Source organism: Pollicipes pollicipes, unplaced genomic scaffold, assembly GCF_011947565.3.
Source record: "Pollicipes pollicipes isolate AB1234 unplaced genomic scaffold, Ppol_2.1 Scaffold_4881;HRSCAF=5763_pilon_pilon_pilon, whole genome shotgun sequence".
Classification (NCBI taxonomy): domain Eukaryota; kingdom Metazoa; phylum Arthropoda; class Thecostraca; order Pollicipedomorpha; family Pollicipedidae; genus Pollicipes; species Pollicipes pollicipes.
Genome location: NW_023596576.1, coordinates 43,251,453 through 43,270,390, shown reverse-complemented (window position 1 = coordinate 43,270,390; position 18,938 = coordinate 43,251,453). Strand labels below are relative to the sequence as shown.

At 53.1% G+C, this 18,938-nt stretch overlaps 2 protein-coding genes across 2 annotated transcripts in view; one reads left to right on the top strand and one right to left on the bottom strand.

The window, feature by feature from the left end:
- The window catches only part of LOC119100716 (malate dehydrogenase, cytoplasmic-like), a 4,616-nt gene extending 249 nt beyond the window's left edge, over positions 1–4,367 (bottom strand). Inside the window, 2 exon segments of the mRNA XM_037223806.1 lie at positions 1–775; positions 4,279–4,367. The exon segment at positions 1–775 is cut by the window's left edge and continues 215 nt beyond it. Coding sequence (XP_037079701.1) covers positions 1–751 — 751 coding nt within the window. The 5' untranslated portion in view covers positions 752–775; positions 4,279–4,367.
- A 285-nt stretch (positions 4,368–4,652) lies between these two features.
- On the top strand, positions 4,653–18,813 carry LOC119100425 (ATP-dependent RNA helicase DDX54-like). The gene is given in 18 exon segments (XM_037223522.1): positions 4,653–4,834; positions 7,305–7,536; positions 7,724–7,891; positions 8,282–8,415; positions 8,692–8,913; positions 9,247–9,415; positions 9,820–9,915; positions 10,872–10,986; positions 11,432–11,565; positions 12,721–12,819; positions 13,623–13,709; positions 13,711–13,830; positions 14,776–14,920; positions 15,433–15,637; positions 16,131–16,272; positions 16,808–16,970; positions 17,966–18,157; positions 18,767–18,813. Coding segments are annotated over 17 exon segments (2,457 nt in total). The 5' UTR covers positions 4,653–4,834; positions 7,305–7,317.
- The last annotated feature ends 125 nt before the right edge of the window (positions 18,814–18,938 follow it).

The window sequence follows — 18,938 nt, the reverse complement described above, 5'->3', positions numbered from 1 at the left end:
CCGCCTTGGCCGCCGACATGGCCGACGAGAGCTTGCGCGCGGCGATGATGGCGGCGCCGCGCTTCTGCACGGTGGTGATGAACTCGCCGCGCAGGTACTGCTCGTCGCCCACCGCCTCGGGCACCTTGACCCAGCGGCCGCCCACCTCGGCCTCGGCGTGCGCCACGTCCGGGTACTGCGTCGACGAGTGGTTGCCCCAGATGATGCAGCCGCGCACGGCGCTGTTGGGCACGCCCAGCTTGGCGGCGATCTGCGCCTGAGAGCGATTCTGGTCGAGCCGCGTCATCGCCGAGAAGTTCTCGCGCGGAATGGAAGGCGCGTACTTGGAGCAGATGAGCGCGTTGGTGTTGGCCGGGTTGCCGACGACCAGCACCTTGACCGACTTCTTGGCCACCTGGTCCAGGGCATTGCCCTGCTCCTTGAAGATCTTGACGTTAGCAGCCAGCAGGTCCTTGCGCTCCATGCCTTCACGGCGTGGCATGGCACCCACCAGGAAGGCGGCGTCTATGTCCTTGAAGGCTACAAGAGGGTCAGCAGTGCCAACAACGTCATGGATCAGCGGCAGAGCGCAGTCCTGCAGCTCCATCACGACCCCGTTCAGCGCCGGCAGGCACGGCGTGATGTCGAGCAGCTGCAGGATCAGAGGCTGGTCGGCGCCGAAGACGTTACCCTCAGCCAGCTGGAAGAGCAGCGAGTAGCCGATCTGGCCGGCCGCGCCAGTCACGCAGACACGCAGCGGATCCTTGCCCATGATGTGTTGTGGATGGGTAGTCTGCTGGGGAAGACACAGCATGGCAGTCAGAACACCAGATCAATGACTCATTCATCCGCTGCAGATTATATACTTCCCCCCACGCCATCCCAGCCAGAAGCTGCAATAGAAGTGCATTAAATGACTTAAGTGACCCCTCCACAGGAGGGTGAACTGGAAGACAAATGCTTTAACCAGGTGAGCCACTGGGATAGGCATTTTCAATCATGTAATGAAGGCCTGATTTGCATTCCACTGTGCATCAAACAGCCTACAAAACTGTAAAGCATATGCCACTTTCAAGACAATCTGACAGCATGGCAGCATGATGAGTGTAGGGGAAAAGGAAGCTACCAAAAAGCTTAGAGACAATAATGATTTCTGATTGCTGTCTTTCACCCAAACATTTCAGGGCAACTGTAGCATGCTGGACTATGGGTAAACTTAAGGAGTTTCCCACACCTGCAACACAAAGTTTATACATAATAGATAGACCAGGTCCGACAACTCCTTAGATGACAAATTAATATGTGTTGTGAGCCTGCATTCATGTGGAGATTTGAGCATGAGTTTTGTTGTCAGAATGGCTCCAGGTACTCATTCATACTATGCTTCCCATTTCATTGTGATGCCAGATCTCTAGTCCAGATACTGGCATCCTCTGCTGCTAATATTTTGTTTACAAGTATGTGATATAAGCGAGCATGCAGTCATCAAGGTCAGCATTCATAATGCACAATCCCCCGTGCCACTGTTTAAACACATTAACACATTAAAAGCCACCAGTCTTTTGGTGCTGATTGCTGGCTTGTCCTTCTCAGGCTGTTATGTTTGACACAATTTAAAATAGCAACTAGCAATGTTATGAGATCAAGAAACATGTCTGGGGTTGGATGGGATGACTTTAAATGATGACTTTGATGCACAGCACATTCATTCACTTATGTTCACAAGACCCAGTCAGAACCTGACAGGAATTGGAGAGATCAAAATAGTTGTTGACACCATTACATTGAAGCCCAACCGTTGACCACGAATAAAGATTAGCTGAAGCCCAATCATTACTCAAACCTCTCTCAATGTGGCAAACAAAACATTTTCCAGGGTGCCATAGGTATCAGTGTACTCTAGCACAAGGTAAATTCAAGGAGTATGGACAGGTAAATGCGAGGTTAGTTTTAAGACAGGTTAGGAGATGGTTAGATACGTTTTGCATTGGCAGTGCATATACACCCTCCAAATCAGAGGGTGGTTACGCACAGGGCTTATACATCCTCCAAATCAGAGGGCAGTTGCGCACAGGGCTTGTATGCCCGCGTGGTTGGCGTATCTGGCTCTCCAGTGAGCTCGGTTCTAATCCCGGTGACGTTCGGGTCCCTCAATGGTAGTGTGATCAGTATCGATGCCCTCATCTCATGACATTTAAATGGTGGCATAAGTAATGGGCACATTGCAACTCTGAAAAGAAAATGTAAGTGGTGGTCATATCACAACTGCCTGAACAGAAAAAACTAGACCTCAGTGATGGATGGTGGCGCAGCTTTCTATGCCATTGGAGAAACCCCTCCGTCCCTTATTTGGGTCCCTCAAAGAAAGGAGACCAAATTTGAGGAGAAACTCGCTTGTTGCCATGGGTTTTGGGGATACTTTTGTTATTTTCCACTTTTTTGCCCCTCCCCAAACTCAGTTTGCCCTTGATACCGGACTGTCATGGGAACAAGTGACTGATTCTTAAGCCTGAGGTGTCATTCAAGTGACCATGAAGAAACCTCAAATGGGAGCACCGTAAATCCGATATGGGAGGGCCGAAGGGCTGGTTTACGGTCATTGGGATGGCGCGGGTCGGACCCTCAAATACCAGCCAGAGGGCCAGCTGCACTGACTGGGCCCCAGCCTGGGCCTGGGAGCCCATTTCCCAAGCAAGGACAAGGTCGGGACCAGCGATTTACGTTGGTCGGTGCACCCCGAGCCAATGAGGGGCCCCTGTGTCGGCCCGCCTTCACCCCGTTTTAGCCAAGGGCCCGTTGGCCAAACATGGGTAACTGTGTCATTAACTGAACCACCTGTGATCATCAAGGATGTTGTTGCGCCAATGAAGGCTCTTGCTCCTATCCCGGGTCAAATGTTCCGGCCGGAAGCCGCCAGAGGGCTTTGCGCGCCAGGGAGGGCACCAGTGTAGGATGTGCATTTGTGAGGGCCTCCAGACGAGCCCATTAGGTGAACCCACCTCCATGTCCCCAGAATGGCAGCTGGTAGACACCCTGGGATGGGATGGGATGATGTTTGAGGCACTGCCAGGAAGGGTAGTGTGAACTAACTTTTCACTAACTGATTCTGACTCACAGTTGAAAATTCCCAGATGAAAAAGGACTGCATATATTTATACAAGGTGCTGGCCTCAGTTAGATGTACAGTCAATGTTCACCGGATCCTCAATGTCTCTGTTGAGTGCGGACACCCGCCCCCCCCCCCACTTCTCCTTGATGTAGAAACTACGCTTCTGCCCTGGGTACGCCCAAGCTAGAATCTATTCCCTTAGGAGTGAAGCAAGTTGGCATCATGCCACACTGATAAGCCATGACACCACCCACTTAACAAGGGCAGTCATCAAGATTTGAACCAGCGGCCTTCCACATGCGAAGACCCAAGCTAACCATCCATCTACTGAGAACGCAGCCAGGTGGCCGAAAATTTGTGAACAGACAAGAACTGACTTGGAGTGGGTTGATGGGTTTAGTGACCATCTCATGCCTATAACGTGTTGAGCCGACTGTTGCCAGCGGGTTGAGACTTTTCACGAGATTCTGCATGTTTGCACTTACTTCCCTCCTGCACTGAAAATGTGTATGCTGACACATACAACTATCTGAAATATTTTTTGAGGGTGTATGAGCCTGGTGGGAGTAGCCACCCTCCAATTTGGAGCAGGTAAAAGCCCAGTGTGTAACTGCCCTTTGTTTTGGAGGGTATGTATGCACAGTCTTTTGTATTTATTTATTATTGTATTACAAACTTACCTCAATGACACTCATCAAGACCATGACTAATTAGGTTTCTGAGCAGGGCTGGACTGCAAACAATACATGCCATGCCAAACATGTCCAGCCTGACAGTGAAATCTCTACAATTATTTCAGTGACATCTGTCATAAATATGACCCCTTAATTCTGTGCCCAAGCTGTGCCAATTTCAGCCAAGGAACTGAGATGCTGCAAAAGTAATTGCAGGAAAACATATTGGAAGCTAATATTTCACACATAAAAAATTCCACACAAGTTGGGCCTGACATGAACTGTGGTGCACTAAATGCATGAAAGGTTTAGTGCACATGCACAGAAGGTTTAGTGCACCAATATCACAAAGGCGTATTGGGTTGACAAGACGGTGCAGTGCCTAATTTTTGGCACACTAGGACCTGGGTACCTGCTAACCTAGCATGCAGACCGAGGAGCAAAATTAAGTATTCACACCTATGGACTAAACACACTTATTCCATGTATTCCATATCAGTCCATACAGGCCCCCACCTCTCACGCGTTCCTCGACGGACACCAACCAAGCCGGCACAGGAAAGGCGGCGAAAAGAGACCGACGCGCTAGATAAGTAACCTTTGGCGACCTTCGGTGAAAATGGTACGCAAGAAGTAAAAAAAAAATGTGTTGCTTTAAACATGATAATTATATTTGTTTTAAATGGGCATTTTTTCAGACAACATCTATTCATTATGATTTAAATATATTATTATTGGGCATGGTGATAAATTTGCAAAAAACTGTTTACCTGAAGGTCAAATATTCCCAGTACAATAAAATAGGCGACAAAAACAACGCAACTGCGACAATAGAACCAATGTTTCCGATGCACGTGTGAATAGTCCAAATACAGAGCGAGGTAGGCGTCCCAAACGTATGGCCGGGTGTAAGCATCTGCGTGCTTGCAGCAAGCGCTGATCAAGTATTTTGTTACAAAGATTTCGATGTGTTTGGGGCCATCCACAAGTTGATTTACCCTGGTTCCGCTCTGGTTAGGCTGGGCCACCTCCCCTGGCCGCCCTGTGTTAGGCGGTGTAACATCCCGGAAAGGTAACGTTCGTTTGTCTCTTCGTTGAGCTGGAGATAAAAACCATTAGCAGGTTCATTAGTTGTCATGGATTTAGCCTATAATGCCCACCATAGGGAATGTTTCACATTTGAAAATATTGAAGCAAGCATTGGACATGATGAAACAAGCTCACAAAGGACTAATTGTGTGCCTGTTTAAATGGAAAAGATGGCTCTAGACAGTACAACTCTGTTGAAATAAACATGTTCCTCAATGTGTCATGGCTTGTTAACGACATCATGCTTGGGTCAACATTGACTGAGAGCCAATTAATGTTTGGCACATTGGGATATTGTGCTTACAACAGATATCAATGCCTCAACAATAATGTTATTCGCTGCATGTCTTGGCAAGATTTGATGTGTTGGTCTCTGCATGAAAGGGCAGGATTTGAATGATGTTATTATGATGTTATGAATTCTAGGTGGCTTGGAATAATCTCCCTGATATACCTTTGCTCATTGTTGTGGGTGTTTGCTCAGAAACTAGAGCGGCTTAAGTTTTCTGAAGGGCAGGACTGTGAACAGTGCTGAAAAGTCTGTTCAGAAAACATGGTTGTTTCAAATCTTAACCCTTGCAGATGAAGAACACTTCCTTTGAACACATGTTCAGATGGGGCACCCATATGATCTCATAAGCAGGTACTAAATATCAATGGAATGGTGTGGACACAATGGAAAGCCTCTAGGAAATATTCAGGATTTCATCAAAATATATGCCTGAGATATTACCTTGGATCTCAAGGAAAAGGTTAGATATGGGTAGGTTGAGGTAAATTGAGGCTAACTCCCAGAAAAATGCATAACTTAGTGGTTATTTCAGCCCTATTGGGTTATTGGTATCATTTGTATTTGGGGTTTCTTTCTGGTCAGGGCTGCTCTGCTCAAATTTGTGCTCAAATTTACCCTGTGTTTGTGTCTGTAGAAAAGCATGGTACATTGTGTCACAACAATGGTGCTTGGCCACTAGATGTATGGTGTGCACAAATGCTGTTTTACTATACTTAGTTTATAGAAGAGAGATATATGGTAAGCAGAATAATCTGCATATCATAAGACATGCAATGTAGTTGCCCCCAGATCTTGCCTGCTGTTTATACCTTGTTCATAACCCAAATTGAGCATTTGGTCATTTTGTTTAAAATGGGATGTCCCACACAATGTTCCTGAACTGTATCATATAAATTTACGCCATGATTGTGGTTCACCTTTAAGGGAGCACTAAGTGAAAGTAAAATGGGTGTAACAATGGGTTGTAGTATGAAATCATAAAATTATTAGATAATTTCCTACATGAATAGGCAATTGAACTGAACATTGCTACCAATTCTACTTGTCTCGGGTTGGCAATGAAGGTCACAAAGCTCAAAACGGAAGTTTTGATGGGAAAATTTGCTGTATTGGGCAGTTGTTTGTTATTTGGAATTATCTTACTACAAGGATGTCAACAGATTCCCTATTTTGACTTAAGGAACACCAAGCGAGGCCACTGACCTGAAATGGCATCAAGTAACCTTTTGTATTGATGAATGTGCTGCCTAGAATAGTTCTTTAAGCTAAATTTAAAATCAGCCATGAACAGTCAGTGATTTTGGGTCACTTTGACCCTATAAAGGTCAAACCCTGTAACCAGGGTAACTTACTTTGATCATGTAAAGTTACTGACCTGATAGCATCCAGAACGACCTTTCACATGGATATGGTATTTAGGTTAAAGCTGATTGCATATGGAGGGTGTAGAGAATTTCGTGCAATGATCACTAGTCTTCTCTTGTTTGAATTTATTTGACCAGAAGGTCTACCACCTAGAGACACAAAATGTGACACAAATTAGTGAACATTGGGTCCAACCTACCCCATGAGTTCATGAGTTTTGAGCTCTCAGTTCTGGATGTATCAGCTGGCTCAAATTGAGTTAACCACCTGCAAGGGTGTTTAATTACCTTTCCAGCAAGTTTCATCAGGGTGAAGATTTAATCTTTGAACTCTGGGCTGGCATCATGGAGTCAACTAACGACCTAGCAACATAAAATTTGCTACCAATCGTGAGGTCTTGTTGAAAGCAACCCACTGATGCTTTCCTCTAAGCTCTATCTTTCTTAGTCTTGGAAACAGCATGGGTGGTTACCTCGTCCTTGTGTATGTCCCCCCCCCCCAACACCAGCCCCCTTTATGAAAAAAGCGGCGAATCTGGGCGAGGTTTAAGCATTCAAGTATTAAAACACAGGCTATACACTCCATGTGTGGGATTTGAACCTATAGAACCCTATCTGAACCAGGTTACATACCATGCCTTAGTGCAGTTCGTAAAGTGCTTGTAAGGCTACCTACTTCGTCGTTTCAAGCTTACCCGGTAAGGATTCAACAGGCAGGTGTAACAGCCTCCACTGGCTGGAGTTGGTGAAGCTACTGGAACTGGTAAGGGTTGAGTGCAAAATATTGTGTTCTTCAGAGGGTCTGCAAATATGAAACCGAGGAAAAAGGAGAAGACGTTCGGCTTTGACGACGAGCAGCCAGATGGCTTTGTCTCGGACGCCGAGGAGGTGGACACGCGCCGCCTGGTGGCCGAGCAGAACAAGAAGAAGAGGAAGTCTGGCGGCTTTCAGTCCATGGGCTTCAGCAATTCTGTCTACAAGGGCATTGTCAAGCGGGGCTACAAGATCCCAACACCTATTCAGAGGAAGGTAGGACTATTGCCCTGAAGCGATTTTTTCCGTCGTCGCCCTTTGGTGTGTGACGAGTTATGTCATATTATGGATAGCTCAGCTATTGGGCGTGACTGCGTGTCACTTTTTCTCATACAAGGTTTGCAGACCACTCATGCATCAGCTATCAGATCGCTTACCGCATTTGTGCCGTGCTACTTTGCAGTGTATTCCTGTGATCCTGGAGGGCAAGGACGTGGTGGCCATGGCTCGCACGGGCAGCGGCAAGACGGCCTGTTTCCTGCTGCCGATGCTGGAGAAGCTGCAGGTGGCGTCAGCCATGTCTGGCGCGCGGGCTCTGGTCCTCTCCCCCACCAGGGAGCTGGCGCTGCAGGTCGGTGGTAGTCGCTGTCATTATCATAGCGTCGTAAGACGCGCTCACCTGTGGAGGCTATGTTCCGTCGTCTGCCTCTCATCTCATCCTGACAGCCAGGACGGCACCGCGGGGAATCGAAGCCCGTTCCTCTGGTTTCCCAGACGCAGATCTCATCTCGCCCCGACAGACAGGACGGCACCGCGGGGAATTGAAGCTCGTTTTTTGAAGCTGATTTTTTTATTTGATTTGAATTGAAGCTGGTTTTCCAGACGCAGATTCCATCTCACCCTGACAGCTAGGACGGCACTTTGGGGTTTCTTTTCACTTGGTGTAGGTCTGTGATACCGACGTGGCTGGCACGAGCGCGAGGCACGGCGCGCGCTTGACGTCGTGCCGGGCGGCGCACAGACGCTGCGCTTCACCAAGGAGCTGGGCCGCTTCTCCAACCTGCGGGCGGCCGCCGTGCTGGGAGGCGACTCGATGGAGGGTCAGTTCTCGGCGCTGCACGAGAAGCCCGACATCATCATCGCCACGCCGGGCAGGTTAGCATTGCCACTTGTTTGTCTCTCATGCGGGGCGTCGGTTGTAGAGTGAAGCAAAATCACAGGGGTGTTTGTGCCTTTTCAAATTTGGCTTGTGCTCTCCTTTAGAATGCACACGCATGTCTTCTGCAAATAATGTAAGAAACTTGACTTGTATTTGGGAGAAGTCGGACGTCCTTAAAATACAGTAATAACTTTGGTGACAATGCTGGCTACCTGGGTTTCACGGCATGTTGGTTAAAATGTACCTCACCCCCCCCCCCCCCCGTGCCACAGGTTCGTGCACGTGTGTGTGGAGATGGAGCTGCGGCTGGATGCGGTCGAGTACGTGGTGTTCGATGAGGCGGACCGGCTGTTCGAGATGGGCTTCGCCGAGCAGCTGCGCGAGATCCTGGCTCGGCTGCCTGATGCCCGACAGACTCTGCTCTTCTCGGCCACGCTGCCCGGCATGCTGGTGGAGTTTGCTCGCGCCGGCCTCACCGACCCCGTCCTGGTCAGGTCAGTCACATGCTGGTGACGGCCAGCTGAGGTCATGCACGCGCTGGATATATATACACATTAGGATTTCCCGGGCAGGAAATGGCGTTTTTAACTGATACGCTTCAAAAGCCACAATCATCATCAATCATCATCATCTCTTGGATTCCATTGAGTCACTCGGAGGGCACATACTGGTCAGATCAGTGAACAGCAGGCTGGTGCCGCTCGCTGTGGCTGTTAGTGCCATCTGGAAGCCATGCACCACCTCAGCTCGCACGTCACGCCGCCACCGGACCCTGGGTAGCGCGGCGCCCCCCGCCGACCGACACCGAACCGCCCCCTGTCCGCCAGATTGGACGTGGAGACGAAGCTCTCCGAGCAGCTGAGCCTGGCGTACCTGCGCTGTCGCGACGACGAGCGCAGCCTGCTGCTGCTGCACCTGCTGGAGAACGTGGTGCCCGCCGGCCAGCAGACGGTGGTGTTCGCCGCCACCAAGCACCACGTCGAGTACATCCGGCTGGTGAGGGCTGATGCGGCCGGTGGGCGGGGGTCTGGTGAGGGCATGAGGTCCGTGATGGGCCAGTTATCTTTTTACGGCCTACTTTATGATGTTGCGCGTCTACCACGGGACGTTTTTAATCTGGTTTTGCATTTTAAAAATCGGACCGTACTTATCCCCGTCCCTGGGTTTGTTGGGTGCCTCGTATAGCTCCTGCTTTGTTCCGCATTTATAGAGCGGAGTTGAGCATCCATATTCCGTATTTTTGTCAGCCACAGGGGGTTTCTCACGTTCAGTAGCGCCCGTAGCTGCGTGCCCGGACGGCGTATTTCAAGCACGCTCGTCCACAACCGATTTCTCACGCAGTTCACGCATGCGTATTTCTATCACCGATGACTGATGTTGGCACGCGTTGTTTGGCCCAGCTGCTGGAGCGGGCCGGCCTCAGCTGCACGTTCCTGTACTCTGACCTGGACCCGGCCGCGCGCAAAATCAACACGGACAAGTTCCGTCACAAGAGGGTAGGTGGCACCGAGCAGTGCCGTCTGTGACGGACGCCTCACGGTCGTCGTCGGTGGCCATCACCGGACGCCGTGCAGCCCTGTGTCGGCGTCGCTCCGGAGCACGTTTCGTGGAGATAGTTGTACCGTGGTCACGTGAACAGAGACTGGGCACCTCGCAATTTGCAGAGATTTGTCAATGACGTCATCAGTGGACGGGGACTGGGTCGCCTCGTATTTCTGTCTGAATAGTCATAATGCAATAATCATGATAGTCGATGTGAGCAAGAAAGCCCAGTAAATGTTTATGTTATAAGCATAGTGCTTTGAAAGGCGCTGTTGCCTCTGTGACCTACGGTGCTGTCCGTTGGATTCAGAATTCAGGGGCTGCAGTTTCCAGAGCTGCCAGGGTGGCTTGCTGTGTGGGCAAGTACCTAGTTACTATTCAGATATAAATATTGGGTACCCCTGTTGTTTGGGACATTGATATTATGATTAAAAGCTTTTGGTTCGCATACCGCCGCGGGTAATTTACTTGCACTGTTCCTGGTCTCCATCATGGAACGGCGATGTCACGTAGGTCAGCATTGGCGTGCGTCGAGAGCCATCACCCTTACGGCTGGCCCTGCCTCTGCGCTCCCGCCTGCGGTCAGTGTTTGGACGCCCGACCGCTCCTCCGGCTATAGTCTGTCTGGCTCCCCGGCCATAGCCTGGCAGTGCTCCTCTGGTGCCTGTCGGTGCTCTCTGGCCATAGCCTAGCGGTGCTCCTCTGGCCATAGCCTGGCGGCGCTCCTCTGGCCATAGCCTGGCGTTGCCCCTCTGGCCATAGCCTGGCGTTGCTTCTCTCGCCATAGCCTAGCGTTGCTCCTCTCGCCATAGCCTGGCGGTGCTCCTCTGGCCATAGCCTGGCGGTGCTCCTCTGGCCATAGCCTGCTGGCGCTTCGCTGACCTGCCCCCCCCCCCCGCCCCCTGGGCAGGTCAATGTGCTGGTGGTGACTGATGTGGCGGCGCGTGGTATCGACATCCCCCACCTGGACAACGTCATCAACTACAACTTTCCGGCCAAACCCAAGCTGTTCGTGCACAGAGTCGGTGAGTGGCGCGGACAAGGGGCCGGTTCGCCAGGGATGGACGGAATGGTGGTGCTGCTGGGATCTCAGGACTCCGAGTACCTTGGTCATTGGCTGCTGTTGGACGGCACGTGGCGCGCATTCTGGTGTGCTTTGTATTGTGCACGCGATGCCAAGGAAAAGCAACCATAGAGACCGACATCAGACGGGTATTGCAACCTCAGGAATTGTGCTCAGCTCATAGTTGTTCTTTAAAAGCCATGACATCACTCAGAAAGCATATATCTTAAGTCATAATCTTGTTGTTGCTCTCGTCAGGTTGTTGGCATATTCTGATATGACTTGGGTTTGTGCCCATGTAATCCACGCTTTCACCATTCCCGGTGTTGTGGAAAAATGCTCCTGTTGTTGCCGGCGCCACCGGGCTGTTGTCTAAAAAAACCGCCCTGACTGACGTCCGTTTTCAGGTCGTGTTGCCCGCGCTGGTCGGCCAGGGACGGCTTACTCGATCCTCATCCACAACGAGCTGCCCTATCTGCTCGACCTGTACCTGTTCTTGGGCTCCAAACTGACGTTCACACCCAGCACCAACCTAGACAAGGTAGGCGATCAGGGGCGAAGCCAAATGGCTCGGAGCGTCGAGGCTTTTGTTGAAGAGCTAGTGGTATGTACTGTGTGTGCGTTGCCAGTATGGCTGCCGGGGTTTGTTTGCATCATCAGCTGCCTGGGGTTCTAATAAGCCGTTTGCCTCGTAGTGTGCGGCTGCATCCTGGTGTGGAAGGGGCCAGATCTGGGTTGTCACGGACATTGTTGCTGCGCGCCGGGCAGGACTTCACGTCGCCTCATGGGAGGCTGTGTAGCGCGATGTGCTCCGCCCGGCCGGTGACGCCTTGGTAGGCTGATATCGTGACCTCTGCCCGTGGCCGCCTTGTGTAATAGCTTTCGGCACTTACGGCCGCCGGCGGAAGACCGGAAAGCCACCAATGTTTTCAAAACCGCCTTTTCTGTAACGGAACTCATGGATCACCCAGCGGCCAGCCGAGGCACATCAGGCCAAGGAAACCGCTTGGGCGCGTAGCCCAGTCGTGACTAACATCCACCCAAAATGCTTGCGTTTTTTTCATGGTTCCGTGAAATTCACCATAAACGTAAAATTATGTAATTTATTAAGTGCCTTTGCGAGTAACATTATTCGCATAGATTAGACAGTAGTCATAATCTTACCTCCTTGGAGAAAACCGGGAGATGGAGGATCACTTCTGTGATTCTTTTCTGATGAAGGCATTTTGCGGAAATATCAGCGGATCTATATATCCACTCTCTTGGTTTTTGTCCGAGGAATAAGGCTACTACCACGTCTTATCTACGTTTAAAACGGAAGAAATGGTAAAACCAGCCAGACATTGGCAGTGGTCGAAACCACTCAACAGTCGAAGCCGTATATATATATATATATATAATATATATATATATTATATATATATATATATATATATATATATTATACTGCACAGATCTCCTATACCCTAATGTACTTAAGTCGGCCAAACTACTGAATTAGGGTCTTTCAATGCAATCATAACTGACACCCATTTGGTCACGGGTTCGGCTCCTTCCAACAATGTTTGATATGATCTGGGTGTTGATACGGCACGGCCTGTGCCCAGCCAGACGCAGTGTGGCTGAGTCACGTGCCTCGTCCGATGTCCCCGAGCTTGCCGTGACGCCCCTTCCCCCTGCACACCACTTGCGGCAGGAGGTCAACTGGCACGGCTACCTGGGCTCCATACCGCAGGAGCTAGTGGACGTGGACTCGGAGCGGATTCAGCTGTGGCATGACACCTCCAACGACCTGGTGAGCCGCCGAGGACACCGACACCGTTTGCTGTCGACACACGCACACACGACCACGCACGCATGCGTGCACACTCACTAACTCACTCACTCACTCACTCACTCACTCACTCACTCACTCACTCACTCACTCACTCACTCACTCACTCACTCACTCACTCACTCACTCACTCACTCACTCACTCACTCACTCACTCACTCACTCACTCACACACACACACTTACTCACTCACTCACTTACTCACTCACTCACTCACTCACTCACTCACTCACTCACTTCACTCACTCACTCACTCACTCACTCACTCACTCACTCACTCACTCACTCACTCACTCACTCACTCACTCACTCACTCACTCACTCACCCACTCACTCACCTCACTCACTCACTCCTCACTCACTCACCACTCACTCACCCACTCACTCACACTCACTCACCACTCACCCACTCACTCACTCACTCACGTCACTCCTACTCACTCACTCACTCACTCACTCGCTCACTCACTCACTCACTCAATCAATCGATCAATCAATCAGTCACGCACTCGCTTAGTCGCTCACTCAACCATGCAATGACTATGAGGCTGGTCTGGGCCTGCCCTGACCAATGCGGCCAGCTGGCTTAGATGCGTCATGAGTTTCAGTCGTCGTTACGAGCTAGGGAATTAGGTCCGCCGTCAGTGACAACGAAGCTCAGATGACCTCCACCTCCTCTGACCTGAGGTCAGCCGGCGCTCACGCCTTGGCCGCCCTGCGTGGCACGGGAGCGCCCTCACCAACCTGCACTCTCCGTGCTGCAGCGGGCGGCGCTGAAGAGCAGCCAGAACGCGTTCAAGCAGTACCTGCGCTCGCGGCCGGCGGCGAGCGCGGCCAGCGTGCGCCGCATGAAGGAGGAGGCGGCCCGGCCAGCTGGGCGTGCATCCGGTGCTGCGGCCGGCCGGCGCCACGGCCGGCGCCGACGAGCGCGCCCGGCTCATAGACGCCGTGCGCGGCTACAAGGCGTCCCGGGTCAGTCTGGTTGGGGCGGCCTCAGCGGTCAGAGGCGGCCGGAGCGGGGCGCGTGCGTGGCGGGCTGTTGTGGTGTAGCGTCTCACGGTCAGGGCTGTCCGACTGCTGCAGTATGGTGGTCTGACCAGAGGGCGTCTCAGCGAGATGGGCACCGTGCTGGCGTCCGGTGCTGGGAAGTTTACCGGTGATTGGTGGTGAGGCAGTCTTCGCAGTAGGCGTAATACCTGAGGGCATATCCTGCGGGGACGGTTAACCATTGCCGTGTCACATCACTCATCGTGCGTGATGAGTTGTCTGGGATCAGCCGCCGTTATCCACGCACTCCTTTGCAGGCCATACTCGTGACGGGACGTGCGCCTCTCTTGCAGGCCATACTCGTGACGGGACGTGCGCCTCTCTTGCAGACCATGTTCGTGGCGGGACGTGCTCCTCTCTTGCAGAGCATATTCGGTGCGGGACGGGCGCCTCTCTTACAGACCATATTCGTGGCGGGACGTGCTCCTCTCTTGCAGACCATATTCGTGGCGGGACGTGCTCCTCTCTTGCAGACCATATTCGTGGCGGGACGTGCTCCTCTCTTGCAGACCATATTCGTGGCGGGACGTGCGCCTCTCTTGCAGACCATATTCGTGACGGGACGGTGCTCCTCTCTTGCAGACCATATTCGTGACGGGACGTGCGCCTCTCTTGCAGGCCATTCTCGTGACGGGACGTGGACCTCTCTTGCAGGCCATATTCGTGACGGGACGTGCGCCTCTCTTGCAGACCATATTCGTGATGGGACGTGCCCCCCTCTTGCAGACCATATTAGTGACGGGACGTGGGTCTCTCTTGCAGACGATATTTGTGACGGGACGTGGGTCTCTCTTGCAGCCCATATTCGTGACGGGACGTGCGCCTCTCCTGCAGACCATATTCGTGACGGGACGTGCGCCTCTCTTGCAGACCATATTCGAAGTGGGCGTTACTTCTCACCAAAACAGCGCCAAGGTGATGAAGGCCAAGCGGAACAGGGATGAGCACGTCATTGAACGTGCCGTCGCCAAGCGCAAGGCGGCTGAGCTCGAGGACGGCGACGAGCAGCAGGAGGGTGAGCGTGGCATACGTGCGCTGAGCCGCTGCTGCCCTTCATTGTCAGTGTGATGGCTGGACGGTCAGTCTGCTGTTTGTCCTAGGCTTGACTGAACATGTCCACGTGCGTCGCGTGGCCCGTTCATTGATCCAAGTCATCCCGGGACTGAATGGCTGGAGCTCGCCGCGTGGGGACTTAAAGGTCAGCATTCCCAGCACGCCCAAGCTCAGGGCCGCAGTGCGATGAGCCGGGTGCAGAGCGGCGTTTGTCGGCCAGACGTAATTACACCGGCGCTGGGCACTGCGCGCGTTACAATCTACAGATCACCATTCCCGGCTTACACTCCTCACGTTCAAAAAGCTGGAGCCGATCAAATCGTCCAAAACCTTTACGTCTCGCACGTGCAGCCCAGTCGTAGAGCACTCAGGTGCCGAGCTGAAGCACAGCACGTGCCGCCGATGTCAGCGCTGCCCCGCTGCAGGCTGTGCATGGTGTTGTGATGATATCCTCGCTCGGCCCGGCCCCGCCAGCGCCGGAGCCGGAGCCGGAGCGCGTGCCGCTGGCCGCCTCCTCGGAGCAGGCCATCAGCGACACGTTCCAGCGCGTGGTGCGCGATCGGCAGAAGTACGACCGGCGGCGCGAGCAGCGCGCCAAGCGGCCGCGCCCGGCGGCGGCGGCGCGCGACGAGCAGAACTACATCCCGTACCAGGCCAAGGATCACCACACCGAGGCCGGGTGGGTAGGCCGCGCTGCGGGGCGCGCGCAGGTGGAGGCCGGTCAGCGCGGCATCCGGAGTGGTGCGGATCGGTGTGCTTCGGCGGGTACGTCGCGGTGAGGCGCGAGCACTGCACTGTCGGGCCCGGTGTTTGCTGAATGCCGCGGCGTTTGCGTGGGCAGGACGCCTGGTGGAGTTCGGGATAAATGTTGGGCTTCTTTTGTCTTGGAATGCTCGAAACTAGTCGTATTGCGACATGGCGTCCGTGCGAGTCTATGTTGTGGAGAGTTCTCACCGCCCGATCATTCGCGATGCCCTCTCTGCGCCGGCCGCATGTCCACGTGCATGCAGATTGCCAGCTGCGGTGTCGCCCCCCGCCCCCCCCCCCCCCCCCCCTCCACCCGTCTCCGCTTTCCTGCACCACACAGCTTCCTTTGACGCCGGGCGCCGGCGCTCGCGGCGCGTCATCGTCACGGACGGTCCGTGACGCGGCCCTGGTCCCCCTCCCGGCAGGTACTCGGTGACGAGCGCGTTTGAGCGCGAGGCGAGCACTGCCCTTCTGGACCTCGCCATGGATGACGACACGCGCCACCGCCGCCAGGCTAATGCCAAACACTGGGATCCCAAGAAGAAGAAATATGTCGGCAATTCAAACGTGAGTGATGGCGCTTCCCAGTCACAGACGAGCTCGGGATCCTGCGGTCCGCATTTGGGCCGAGTTGTCTAGGGGTAGGTCCGCATTTGGGCCGATTTGTCTGGAACCCGGTCCGCATTTGGGCTGAGTTGTCTCGGAGTCGGTTCGCATTTGGGCCGAGTTGTCTGGGAATCGGGCCGCATTTGGGCCGAGTTGTCTCGTAGTCGGTCCGCATTGGGCCGAGTTGTCTCGGAGTCGGTCCGCATTTAGGCCGAGTTGTCTGGGAGTCGGTCCGCATCTGGGCCGGCTCCCTTGTCTCTTTTGGCGCCCGCGCCCCGCGGCGTGTTCTTTCTGCTGTTGGAGGTCGTCTTGTCAAGCGAGGAGCTCAGGCCTGACGTTTCTGTAGCGCATCTTGGTACATTTTGTGCTTGTACTTGGGAGTCGTATCCCGGCGTCTCATCATGATGGACGGTTCACTCCGCCACCGGATTCGCTGGGCTGCCTTGGTGTCCAGACTCCCCGGAATGCTCACTGCCGCTGGCCAACGACACCGCAGGACGGCAAGAACAAGAAGATCCGGACCGAGTCGGGCGTCTGGATCCCGGCCACGTTCCAGAAGGCCGGCAAGTACGACGAGTGGAAGAAGAAGACGCAGCTGGACGCGCAGGACTCCGACTCCGACGAGGGTCACCAGCGGAAGGGCGGTCGCGGCCTCAAAGGTACTGAAGACGCGGGAGCTCATGGGCTAGCTGAGGCAGGGGTGGGGCCCGGGGTGGGGAGGGGGTTAGATGTGAAGCAAAACGGAAGGGGTTGTGACCCAACATAATGGCTGTCTTTTGTGTTTTGCATTGTTTGTTACTGAAATCGGGTCATAGCGGCCAAAACGGTATACGCATCTGCTCATTAGCGGGTAGAGGTGGTACTGTGTGGTGTCAAAGTCAGGTCATACCAGCCCGGAACTGCACTTATTCACCCATTAACGGGCTGGGGCCCATCAAATCATTTCTGTAATTAAAATCACAGATGGGTGAAAGAGCGGTGATCCACGAATGTCGTAAGGTCCGTGCAACGTCTCGCACACGTTCACTCTTGTAAAGCTTCGCGAAAGTTGGCCGCCGCATTAACTCATGTGTTTGTACTGCATACGCGTGGTCCTGGGGCGTGATCGGCATGTATTTACATCTGCGTTGTTTGTCGTCTGGCTTGATACGATATCTAACTTCTTGTATGTGTTAAGTGCCACTTTCGCTTTCACGTCCTAGTAGACTGTATTGTCCCTAGTTGTATTTTACCTAGTAGTAGATTGCATTGTTCCTTGGCCACCTAAGCGGGCGTCCGAAATTCTCTGCGCAAGTGTAAATCCCAACATTTTATAGAAACTGGCTACATTTTTATGGTTTGTAGAAATGCGTTTGCATAAGAATCTTGAGCGTTTGCGGATGCATGCGGAAGCTCCTCAAAAGTATTCAGGCTGAAATGGTCGTCTCTGCACTGATTATGCTGTTTGTCTTTGGGTGTGCGGACATCTTAGATGTCTTTCTGCTCCTTCGTCTTGGTGTAGCGGACTGGAGTGCTGCCATGTTGCTCTGGCGCTGAAAAGGGAAAAGCAAATGAAGTGTCTTTGGGTGCTACTCCATCACTTGACAGACTACCTGAGGCTGTTCTGAAAGTAAGTCAGACTTGATCCGTAACCCACGTGAACCCCGTGCCTCAGTGATCCGGCACCGTAAGAACCAGTCGCGACCGGCGCTGGGCGGCGGGCCGGCACACGCCAAGCGGCCCGAGATGCGCTCCTCCGACCAGATCCTCAAGCAGCGCGATCTTACGGAGAGAAGGCGAAATAGAAGTACCGTCGGCGTCGGCAAGGGGCGCGGAGGCAAGTCGCGTGGCGGCAAGGCCGGCGGAGGCAAGGCCGGCGGTGCCGCGGGCAGAGGGGGCGGACGCGGAGGAAGAGGGGCGGCGGCGGGCAGGGGTGGCGGATCCTCCCGAAGAGGCGGCGGCCGGGGCGGAGGTCGGGGAAAGGGGCGGCGATAAACGCATGTGGACATTTGTAATGTCCGATTAGTTTATGTGTGGTAAGCGTTCAATATACGTCATACCTCGTGCTGTGCGCAGCGTTTATCCTAAGCATTAATAAATTGGAACATCCGGTCTCCAAAGTTTTGGCTGATCGTCTGGGCGTTGTTGCAAGAAGCTGAGCCTACCGCTGAAACCCTCGTTCGTTCTCACATGTCTGGGTGGCCTCAGCACCGTGCAACGAAACCGAACAAAACAGAACGCTCTCGAAGTTCCATTTATACAGCGTCATGCACCCATCCCTCCTCATTCCAAACTGTCGCCAGCGACTTCAATTTTAAAATAAAAAGCGTCATTGATCACGGATGCTCCGCGATCTTCGCGGAACGGCGCTGTGCAGTGAAAGCGTGCACTGAAGGCCACGCAGGTCTCTGCAGGTTATTGGCGGACTGCTCGACGTAAGGTGCTAGGGACTAACAGACGGTGACGTGGACTGCAGAGATGGACGATATTCACGCAAGCCGAGTCGAGGTCGTCCAGACCTGAGGCTGGTACGGAGGGTCACGCTAGACAGGTGTTGCGTGGACGGTGAAATGGTCGCATTTCACCCTCTTATCTGTCACATGGGCACGGAAGTTGCACCAATCGTTACTGTGTTCAGGTATGCAGCT